The 12,186-nt window shown below is 39.9% G+C and overlaps 1 protein-coding gene and 1 pseudogene across 1 annotated transcript; one reads left to right on the forward strand and one right to left on the reverse strand.

The window, feature by feature from the left end:
- Positions 1 to 6,753: 6,753 nt before the first annotated feature.
- LOC149236273 (aluminum-activated malate transporter 12 pseudogene) lies at positions 6,754 to 8,326 on the reverse strand (annotated as a pseudogene).
- A 2,273-nt stretch (positions 8,327 to 10,599) lies between these two features.
- On the forward strand, positions 10,600 to 11,557 carry LOC149236274 (calcium uniporter protein 5, mitochondrial-like). The gene is made up of 2 exons (XM_089368826.1): positions 10,600 to 11,079; positions 11,189 to 11,557. Exons 1-2 carry the CDS (start codon positions 10,600 to 10,602, stop codon positions 11,555 to 11,557), a joined length of 849 nt encoding a protein of 282 aa, XP_089224952.1.
- Positions 11,558 to 12,186: the final 629 nt, after the last annotated feature.

A 12,186-nucleotide genomic window follows, 5' to 3' on the forward strand; every position in this document is an offset into this window, starting at 1 on the left:
CTCAAATCGAACATCCCATCATGAATAGTGACACCAATGGTCACTTCCCAGCCAACCCGCGCGGCAGCGCAGCCCTCCATGCGCGGTCGCAAACCCTGTGACGTCCTGCTCCTGCGTGCATCTCTCATATCACATAGCCCCTAGGCAGAATATTTTATAGTCCCGCGCTCCCTTTCAACTGCCTGGAGCGCTAAGACTGTCCTTCCTACGGCTAGTTAGGTGGGCGCACCACCCGTGCGGGGCTTCATCTCATCCTCCACCATGGTTCGTGAAGAATCTCCATATTCCATTGTAGTGATCAGCATTGTGCACTCTACTATTTGCACTGCGCTGCCCTAGTCACTACGTTTGGCGAGATGTGATCTCAGCCACGGCAGCAGACTAACCAATTCATGACGATAGCTTTCCAATTTGTTAGTATGACTGTATGCACCTTGCCTTTCCATCCTTAGTTTTTGACGAGAAATGCTTCCTTTATTTCGTTTTCTAGCTTCTTGACTTCTACATCCATTAAAGCGCTTTTCTCCCTTAGTCGTACCCGTTCTTTTTCAAGTTCACGAAGTCTAAAGTTTCCCCGTCATATTTCTTCCTCAAGTCTTATATGTTCTATTTTGCACAACTATGTGATTTCTTCGTTCCGGTCTACGCGGACCATCGTATCTACGGGTGTTGTTATGCACGGACTCATCTTCACATGCTCCACAGGGACTACAGCCCCTGCTTCATACTTCAACTTCGGAAGCGCTTGCACAGTCAGAGTTTTGCACATGGTCCTATAAGCCCATACAACCGTTGGTATGCGCAGGTCCCAGTCGATGCGTCTCACATGGTGGACCTTGTTCAGCACTTCGCACACCTTGTCAAAGGCTTCCCTGTGTATGATTTTTGGCGCGCTAGGTTTTATCATGCTTCGTCATTCGCGCACTTTTCTTGCCTACTTCTACTTGTTGTTCCTGTTTCCTATCGTGATAGCGGTGTGCATTCGTGCGGGCTGCATGCCATACGTCTGTACCCATCTAGAAAGGTGGGCGCACAAGATGTTTCGCCCCTCATAACCGGATCTCATCCGTAGCTAAGGTTTTCCAAATCGTATAAGCATCCCCCTTCTACATTCACGCCAGTCCTCAAAGCTTTTCTAATGTGTACTCCACCACCTTGTGGGCATCGCGCATAGTGCCCATTTCAGAGCATCGAACCGCTGTTGTTCTGGCACTTCACTTTCAAATTTGTTCAGGAATTCATCCACCGCTGTCAACCCGTCATACATAGGCAGATCCCTTACCTCTGTTATCACGCAGCGCAGTGATCTTACCATCATGTTGCAATTGAGCGTGGTTACCTCGTGTAACTGGTTCTGCCATCATTCTGTTTCCTCATCCGAATCTGATGTGCAGGAGCTTTCACGCTCCCACGAAATCCGGCCATCTGTTGTAGGATTCACCCAATCCTGTTCCCGAGCAGTTATCTTGTAGATACAGTCTAGCTCGTCGTCGTGCACTAGCTCTATGTAGCACGCTCCTTCCATAGGGTCTAAAGGCACCACTACGCGTAGTGACTTTTTCTCAATGATCGTTTTGTGCTTCTTTAGATTTATCATTCCGTTCATACTAGTGGCCCAATCTATTCCTAGTAGCATGGGATAGGGATTGTTTTCATTGACAATCTCTATCACCTCGAAATCTGCAAGCACACTCACACCTTTGATGTCTACTGTTATCCCCTGTAATCTTCCCATCGGTAGGATCTTCTACTGGTTCGCCATTCGCATTTGAATGGGATACCATTGCAACGCGGGCCTACCCATGTGCTTCCATGTTTGCTTTAGCAGCACATTTGCGTCCAATCCTAGATCCAGAATTACGTGATCCATTTCATACTCCCCGATTTGCGCAGTCAATCTCATTTCCCTTCTTGTTCGCAATGTGTACTTTCTGAGCTTCTAGACTACGCGCGGTTCTCCTGACCTAGTGCACCTAGTGATAAGTTCCTGCAGTCCTTTCACAGCCTTGTTGTCACGTAGCAGCTTCATACATGTCTCCAGAAAGGTAGTGATCATTGAAGGATCCATCTCTGGCTCTAGTTGATCCTTACTACCTGAAGTGGAGGCCTTTGTGAAGCTCTTCTTAGCTTCCATGAATGTCTCCTTCGCGCGCTCCAAATCAAATTCAGGTTCCTTTGTAGGAGCCTTGCGAACCCACGCACTTTCTTCAAGCTGCTTACCTTTGTCATCTCCTATCGTGATATCGCTTCTGAGCACTATGTTTACATTTGGGTCCTCTTTGTGCGGCTCAGACCTCATCATTTGCAAATTCTGAGTCGGGGGAGGCTAGAGTATCCCTTTATCGCGCAACCTCGCTATCAGTGTAGGGCAGTCCTCTGTCTCATGATCAAACTGAGTACAGTATAAACATGATGCTCTCATCAAATTCGTACAATCGCGGGCATAGTGCCCTAGCCCTCCGCAATTGTAACAAATTAGCTGTCTGCGACCCCTTCCTAGTCCCATTCCACCTCGACCTCGTCCACGCCCCTAAAATCCAGCGCGCGCCATTCCTGCATTTGGGTCAAGGGCTCATGTTTTAGTCTACACTCTATATGTAGGATTCTAATCCATCATCAACTCGTAACTTCTGCAGGTGCTCTCATCATGGCCTACTGACCTGCAGAAATTACAGAACAATAGTTGGGACGTTTGTGTATACTTCTACAATAGATGACAATTATTCGTAGTGTGTTTTCCTCCCATCTGACAAATCGCACACCATAATGCAGGTGTCGCGCTCAGTCCTGCTTGTGCTTCTGGTCTTAATGGCATCGGCCTCCTCCCACCAAGTAATTTGCAAAGACTGGACAATGGTCCTTGTCATGCCTGTAGCCCTTGCACTTTATGCACCATACCTCCTCGCGCACCTCTGGCCAAGTCGTTTTGTCCTATTTTCAAACTCTACATTTCCAGACACAAATTTTGCAGTTGCACATGGATTTGTTGGACTCCTAGGCCAGGATCTTGTGTTGGGATCTCATGTAGTCTCATTGCAATCTCCAAAGCTTTGGCCTGGGTGGATAACTTCTGTTGTGACAACGTCGTCCTTAGATGCAATGTTAGTGACGCTACAAACCATGCGCGGTGCTGCCCATCTGTCAAGGTCATGTTGGCTTCGTGAATCATACTCTTCAGTCTCTAATCCAGATCCCATGGGGTCTCGCTTGGAAGCATCGCAATCTCCTTAAACTCGATAATCGATTGTGTCTCCGACTTTGGCCTGCTAAATTCCCTGTTCAACGCGGCCTAGATATTTGCGATCCCCACATTCGAATGGTCATTAAGATGCTTAATGTACCATGTCAATGCGCAATCCTGCAACGCGCTCACCAATGTTGCCTTCTTTATATTGTCATCCACGACTCCTTGTGCTTCCCATACGGCCCTTACCACGAACCAAAATTGGTCTGGATCTTTGTTCCCTACTCCCCTGAATACCAGAAATTTTATCACGCTTGCCATACTGAACTATGGTGGTGGCAGAGGTGGTGTGGGCAGAGATGGAGGTGAAGATGGTGAGACTAGTGGTGGTGTAGGTGGAGGTGGTAGGTGCGGAATTCGCTGCCTTATCAGACTGACCGCGCTTCTCGGAGAAACTTTCGCGAGCTCTTCCTCACTTTCTCACTGAGGTGAAATCAAGGGGATATCTCTGCGCTACCTTCATTTCTATAGATCCTCCCACTTCGCGTAGTCCCAAACATCAATTTATTCACATAACCCACTTTTCACACAATAACATCTTAATCCAAGTGTTCAAATATTTAATGTACTTACCTCCCGGTCGTTTAAGGAAGCGTCATTCTACCTCGATGTAGATGACTGTCGTGTCTACCGCGAACTCGGTGATAAACCCCCCTATAATTCGATCAAGCCAATGGTCCACAGCATGCACGATCTTATTTTCCAATGCTTCTAGTCTGCGCACTAATTCTGGAGTCCACACAATTGGTTTGTCGAGCCTACACCTTCCCTGACTGTCTGCTAGCTTCGCGATCCACTCATACAACTCAGAGGGAAAGGATGCAAAGAAAATTTCATGGATTTCCGTATACAAGTAGCGCTCCAACCACTGTTCCTTTGATACTCATGGATTCCTATTTTCCTGCGCTGCGAACTCATGAATATTCCTGTCCAACCACCCTTCAATTTCTTTCTTTGTTGGATTCCAGTGAAGAGGGGATTGGAGAGAAAAGATGGAGAGAGAGAGAGAGAGAGATGGGGGAAGAGAGAGGGATGTAGGAGAGAAAGGGGGAGAGAGGAAGAATGAGAGACAAGACTTAAGAGAGATGAGGAGAGTGATGGGGGAAGAGAGAGGATTGGTGGGAAAACAGAGAGAGGGAGAGATGGGAAAAGAGAAACAAAGGTAGGAGAGAAAGGGAGAGAGAGGAAGTACAAGAAAGTGGACTTGAGAGAGAGGAGTAGAGAGGGAGGGAGAGAGGAGGATAGAGGGAGGGATAGGGAGATGGAGTTGGAGGGGGAGAGAGGGAGGGAAGAAGAAATACGTAGAGAGTTAGAAGTGGAGAGAGAGAGGGAGTGACAAGGGAGGGATGGAGAGAGATTGTTTATCTTTGGGGGTGAGATAAAGCGACAAAGAAGGAGAGATGGAGAGAATTAGGGAGAGAAAGAGAGAGGAGAGAGGGAGGGATATGGTAACAGAGTTAGAGAGAGAGAGAGAGAGGATGTGAGAAAGTGGAGAGAGGGGGGGAAAGAGATATGGAGTTGGAGGGGGAGAGAGAGGGACATAAGAAGAAAGAAATTTAGAGATAAAGGTGGAGAGAGGGAGAAGGAGTGATAAGGAATATGGAGGGAGAGACGACAGCAGGAGGGAAGAGAGATAGAAGTGGGGGAGAGGGAAAGAAGGGGAAGAGAGAGAGAGAGAGGGAGAGGAGGGAGGGATAGATAGATAGATTGGAGAAAGAGAGTGTATATTTTTGGGGTGATATAGAGAGACAAAGGGAGATAGAGATATAGATGGAAAGTGAAGAGAGGGAAGAAGAGAGAGATGGAGAGAGGGAGAGAGGGACAAAGAGATTGATAGATATGGAGTGAGAGAGCATTTATGCTTGGTGGTTGAGATAGAGAGATAAAGAATGATAGATGGAGGGAGATATAGATATAGATGGAGGGGGGAGAGAGGGAATAATATTTCTTGCACCAGATGCATTATTTTCATTGTAGATGGTGATTTTTAATCCTATTTGATTATTTACACTAGATGCATTGATTTTAGTGTAGATGTTTATTTCTAATGATATTTGATTGCCTGCACTAGATGCATTGAGTTCAATGTAGATGATTTCTAATTGTATTTGATTGCTTGCACTAAATGCATTGATTCCAGTGTAGATGGTGATTTCTAATCCTATTTGATTTCTTTCACTAGATGCATTGATTTCAATGTCGATGCTGATTTCTAATAATATTTCACTACTTGCACTAGATGCATTGATTTCAATGTAGATGATTTCTAATCCTATTTGATTGTTTGCACTAAATGCATTGATTTCAATGTAGATGATTATCTCTAATCCTATTTTATTGCTTGCACTAGATGCATTGGTTTTTATGTAAGCACAAAAAATTATTGCATTTGTACATTGATTTTTGTGTTATACTAATTCAACCTATTAATATTGGAGAGAAAGAGAGACAAGGTATGATGTTTACTACAATAGCTCAAAATAGTAGAAGAAAATAGTTTGAGATTAATCGCAACGAAGACTATTTGTAATTGAGTATATTCTTATTATTCACATTTTCTATCATTCAACACTATCACATTGTCACTTTACATTCAAAAATTTTATTTCATCATTTTTCATCATTAAAGCTATTAAAAATGTTTATCATCACAACAAAGGTAACTAAGCAAATTTAAAATTAAAATGACGAGATTAATCTTAAACATATTTAACATATATAAAATTATTATATTAATATTAGATGAATTTACATATTATTGATAAAATTAATCATGCCTTCATTAGATTTTCTTTGGCCGCACAAGACTGAAACCATGCTAGATCCACTTAACTCCAGATCTATCAAGCATTGAGAGGTATCAAATCTCTCGAGGTGCAAACTTTTCCTCAATTTTTGCACTCAAAAAAGAGGTTTGCATGAGATTTGATCCCTCTGGATACTCAACAGATCCAAAATTAAGATGGATCTAGGATGGTGTTATTTATAGTTGATAGTAAAATATTATTTTGTGATTAATTAGGCCGTAAGGCGTTTCCATTTGAAATGAATTACCCCAGGTGCTGCTGTGTCTTATTGTTGACCGTAGATTTATGATGTTAGACGATGGAATGAAGTGTGATCGTTGATCTGGAACACTGAAAGGTTAATGAAGAAGCAGGACGGACCCACCGCCAGCGAGCCATTCGTTTCAGCGGCTCGTTTCGCAGCTGATATGGGCTTGTTATAATCATGGTGCAGCAAACAGACACCCGAAAAAGATACCGCACTGTATACTTAACGCAGACCGGCTACCTTGCCCTGTGCAAACCTACCGGTGCATGATCTACACCAAAATGCCCAAAGATCTACCATCCCTGCTGCTTCACCCATATAAATCTCACGATAGCTCGATTTTTATGTCTGTGCTGCCGCGCCCTTTGCTCAAGTGAATGAATTTGTTGCAGGATTCCAATCCGAGTCTCTGCTCAGCTGTGTTCATTTCTTCATGGCCTCATTCTTGAAATTGCTTACCTACAATCCATTAGTACGAATAAACTTATAACGAGGCAAATAGCGGAACCAATCGCTATTGTAGAAAGCCGTTCGTAAGCCATGCGAAATATGTTGTCAACCCGGTATCCGGAGACTGTTATCATATTGAAGGTCAGGATAAAAATCACAACGCCGTAATCGTATTTGCGCTTTATTTTGGGGAAAAACCGAAGGTATGTTGCAGATGCCCCTGTAAAAACAATTATGGTAAGAACGATATCTAAAGTAAAATGTCCAAGCTTTTTTAATTTAATTTGGCCATGCCTACCGATATCACGAGGATTTTTTTTTTTTTTTACGGAATCTGGTTAAAGAATTAAAAAAATCAGTTTGAATAGGATTTTTTTTTACGGAATCTGGTTAAAGAATTTAAAAAATCAGTTTAATAGTTTTTAAGCGGTGGAAATAGATTCTGCACCCTCCCAAATTTATTTTAGACCTTTAAAATTTTGTTAATCTTATCAAAATTTTTATTATTTTCAGAGTTACCAAAATTTCTATTATTTTCATATTATTGTAAATTTTAAAAATATATTTTAAAAAACAATGTTAGATAGATGCCTGTTAAAATAATAATTAGTTTAATCTCACCCCGTAAATTCCTAAATATTCTTGGAAGTTACTTCTTTTTACAGGTGTATCATACAATTTTTTAATATTCAAAAAACAGGTTCAGCACATCATCAAACCTAGAATGAAACACGAAGCAGCGATAAGAATGGGTTCTCCTACTGTCCCGGCCCTTTGGGCTACCCATCCAACCAATATACCAAGAGATCCTGCGAGCACTGTCCCGATTCCTCTATTCAAGCCCTTAATAAGAGTGGCACCTGCACAAGGATATTTCACAAGAAATCTTATACTCGCACGCATATCCAATCAAAAATATTAGGTCATATCTTACGATTACCTTTGGTTTTAACAAAATTGTTCAACCTATTGAGATGAGGACATTTTAAATCCAATTTTATAAAGCCAAAAGATCTAAACATGGACGCATCTGCATTTATAATTACATTAACGTATAAAAGAAAAAACACAAAACAGTAATTCTGAACCGGAACAAAGGTTTGTTCAAGTTCGATAGTATTAATCCAAGGATTTGCATCGATTAAACTAATTGATCGAATAATCAACGAAAAGTGTTAGCAATTACCTGCAGTAAACTCAAAAACCACCACAACGGTCATGATAGCCCAGATGGCATTATTACCCACACCATTAAATAAAGGCTCCATGAGATAGAACAGAGATACCACTGACAGTGCAAGCCCAACCTTGATCGCGTGTATAACTTTTCGCCAATCGTCTTTCCCCATCTTCCATACTCTTCTAAAAAAATCCTTCAGAACGAGCTTCCAGATTGGAATTTTGTTTGATCTTGTAAATATATTGGGCTCCTCAGCAAAATTACTTTCAGAATTTTCTGCTCTGCTACTTTCAATGTTGATGTTACACTCGCTGGACTTTTGATCCGCCATTGACAAACCAGAAGGACAATCCTTGATACAATAGAACTTGGGGTCCTAAACTTATATATAAACTATTGTCAAGTGCAATGCATCACAGCGATTCGAATTGATCAGAAAAAGATTCTGCACCAGCAATTCTATGAAGCTTGTCTGAATATTCGAGAGACGATTTGCTTTGAAAGTATTTTGAGTGCAGAGTTTCTTATATAGAGTCCATTTAGTGGCTTTAGAAATTTGGCCACTTAAAAGATTATTTATGTCCACTACGGCATAGTGGGATAGCACTGTGTACGTTGTTTGCATAATTTGTAATACCGAAAGCGCACTTTGCAGCATGTGGGTCATGCCGAAATGGATCCCCAGGCCAAATTTCAGAAGTGGATTTCATTTAGCATGATTTTGGCAGTTTACTATCAAATTTCTTGTCACCATTTGACAAAATTACTGCGCTACAGTGAGTTAAATTTTTCGTGGCTGTTCTCTAACGGTTTGATGGTAGATGTTTTCACTATTCTTCTGGGCCAATTATTTTTTTATTTTGATTGAAATCAAGGGAAATTTTCATGGAACACTAAGTTTAAGTGATGTAATTATCCGAATAGAGTAGTTTTTTTCTCCTTAGAAGTGGTGAATTTATTTATATATTTATTAATATAATTATATTAAAAATATTAATGTGGTTATTGAAAGATTCATAAATATAATAAAAATAATTATTGTAATACTAAGAATGTTTTATTAATGTACATATTTATTTTATTAATTATTTATAAAAAGATTATGAGTCAATTTTAATTGGACGGAAAAAAAGAATTACATATTTTACTGTAAAATGGATGATTTTACTAAATAAAATTTGCTTATATTAATTTCCCTATCTAATTAGAATATGAACTTATTAGAATTGAATAATTTCAATTTCTTAGAAAATTGGTGAGCTGCCAGCCACTTGACACGAATCTAATTTAACTTGAGAAAAGAAAAAGAATTACACATCTTATTGTAAAATATACCATTTTGCTCGATAAATTTTGCTTATACATTAATTTCCCTAGAATATAAACATATTAGAATTGGAATAATCTCAAATCTCTAGGAAATTGGTGGCAGCCGCTGCAGAAATATAATTTTATTAATGTACATATTTATTTTACTAATTATGTATAAAAAGTTTATGAGTCAATTTTAACTTGAGGAAAAAAGGAATTACACATCTTATTGTAAAATGGACCATTTTGCTAAATAAAATTTTCTTATATATTAATTTTCCCCTCTAATTAGAATATGAGTTTATTAGAATTTGAATAATCTCAAATTCATAGAAAATTGGTGAGTTGCAAGTCACTTGGCACAAATCCAATTTAACTTGAGAAAATAAAAAGAATTGCACATCTTATTGTAAAATATTAATTTCCATAGAATATAAACATATTAAAATTGGAACAATCTCATAAAATCAATACAAAACATTAAGATGAACATATTTCCCAAAAATTAATCTAAAAATCAATTAAAAATCTTTTAAAAATTCAACACATCTTCCTCACCTTAAATTGAAATAATTTTATCTCCAAATTCTATAAAAAAAATAAATAAATAAAATCATTTACATAGCTTTCTAATTTTCTGCGGCTATTAAATTTGTAAATTTTCATTAAAATAATGGGGCCACAATTTCAATAAACGGGGGCAATATAATTATAGTACACACCGCACTAACAGCTGCGAATGCGTGATACATGAGAAAACCTCATCTATTTCTACATGAACTCTATCATCTTTGGGAACCAGCGAATGTTAAAATTATTATTGTTTAGAGTTGCGCTTACATTCAAAGATAGATGTGAGAAAAAGTTGAATCGTGAAACTTGTATTTCACTAAAGATGCCAAACCAATAGCAATGTAAGAAGATTATCTAATACAAATCATGCTTCCGATTTAGATGTAGTGGGACACATCCCACTACAATGTGTACTTATCCAAACAAACTGATAGTGGTTTGGTGTTGTACTTTCTCCACTATTTTCAGGTTTATATTATGATTTATGTGATATCACACGTCGTCATAAAATTGTCACATATTAAGGTAGTTACAAAATTTTGGAAACTCTAATATTTACGCCGTAAGGCGTTCCCTCTGGAATCAACACATATTATTACAAAATTTTGGAAACTCTAATATTTACGCCGTAAGGCGTTCCCTCTGGAATCAACTCCCTTCCTTGATTACGTGTCATTTTGTGCACCATACGATTAGATGTTAGACGATTACACAAATTTCAAGCGTTAGATCAATGGCAAGGGGAAGAGACACGGGCAGAATGGAGTGGTCACTGTGATTTGAATTCATGGTTATTGCCAATCGCAGAACCTGCGCATACCTCCGCAATGCCCTTGATGCCCTTCGTTTCCGCGGAGTTTCGACCTTTAAACTGCAGACCACCTTTGGTGGCCATCCTTCCCGTTTCTTGTACAGGCAGGAACAGACGAAGGTGAGCCAATCTCAGTTTCAGTCCCACCTTTTCCCTCCTTCCCAACTATTCTTCCAATGGCAGGAACAGTTGCAGTATTTGAACGCCCGCCCTCCTGCCGGGCAGATATCGGCGGAGGACAGCAGGAGATTGTTGAGATTCGTCCGGTTGGAGGATGCCAAAAAAAGAATACAGTGGATTCACGACGACCGCATTTCATATGACGAGTTGCTGCGAGTTTACGTGGAGTCGTTGGAGGGGACTTCAGAGGAAGAAGCGAAAGGAATAGGGAAGCTACTTGACGAATCGGGCCATGTTCTCGTATTGAAAAAGACTGTCTATTTTTGTCCTTACAAGGTATATCTAAATTAGAGCTTCTTTAGCATTTCTGGGGCTCAAGATTCACTGATTTGGGATTTTTAGTTGTGGATTCACTGATATTCTTTTTTCTTTGGTGTGGTTTCAGATAGCAAGAGCTTTCGAGAAGATCATGCCTACGCCCCTTGCAACGAAGAGCCATCCTTACAAGGAAGAGCTGGAGAGACTGGAGAAAGAAAAGGAGGAGATTGATCAAAAAGCTCAGAGTCATGCCATGACAGAATTACGGTTGGGGTTGGGGTTTTTTGGACTTCAGACAGCGGGTTTAATGAGGTTGACATTCTGGAAAGTGTCATGGGATGTGATGGAGCCCATTTGCTTCTTTCTTACATCAATTTACTTCATGGCTGGATATGTATTTTTCCTGAACACATCCAGAAATCCTTCATTCCAGAGCTTCTTCAGCATTCGCTTCGGTGCCACGCAGAGAACACTGATGAAGAAAATGAATTTTTGACATAGAACGCTTTAGAGAACTCCGGAGGTTATCCAGGCCTGGGTTGAAGCCCCCTTATTGTCGCAGGCGTCTCTGTAACTATGATGATATCTAAGATCCCTAACTCTGTAATTTTTTTAGCATTTTCATGCTGACGATTTGTTTAGAATTATTTGGAAATGCTATGAAATGGATTGGTTCACCAGAATAGTGGATATGGGTTACATTGTTACTGCTTGATTATTGAATGATTAGTTCTGCACTGTAAGACTGTTTGCGCTATTGAAATACCAGACAACCTTTATGCTAGAATTGCTATCTTATTATTTGAACAGAAAGGAAGTTTTAAAAAATATATATATAAAATGTAAAAAATTAAAAAACCTTAGTGATCTACTAAAATTTAGGGCAAAAATCTTCCCATAACATTACAGTGTCTCCCCATAACATTTCAGTGATAAGAAAGCAGAAATCGTGCCAGCTTGGATGGTAATTAAAGATGGAACCACCGGAGCAATTTTTTGGAAAAAATATGCAAAATCTTGGGCCCTAAAAGTCTTCCCATAACATTACAGTGTCTCCTCATAACATTTTAGTGATAAAAAAGCAGAACTCGTGCCAGCTTGGATGATCATTAAAGATGGAACCAC

Source organism: Pinus tabuliformis, chromosome 8 (assembly GCF_031772625.1).
Source record: "Pinus tabuliformis cultivar Carrire ecotype Pingquan chromosome 8, CPIR1, whole genome shotgun sequence".
NCBI lineage: Eukaryota > Viridiplantae > Streptophyta > Pinopsida > Pinales > Pinaceae > Pinus > Pinus tabuliformis.

Coding starts and splice junctions, on each gene's coding strand:
- LOC149236274 (XM_089368826.1), top strand. CDS start 10,600: ATGGTTATTGCCAATCGCAGAACCTGCGCATACCTCCGCAATGCCCTT. Junction 11,080..11,188: donor TCTATTTTTGTCCTTACAAG/GTATATCTAAAT, acceptor GTGTGGTTTCAG/ATAGCAAGAGCTTTCGAGAA.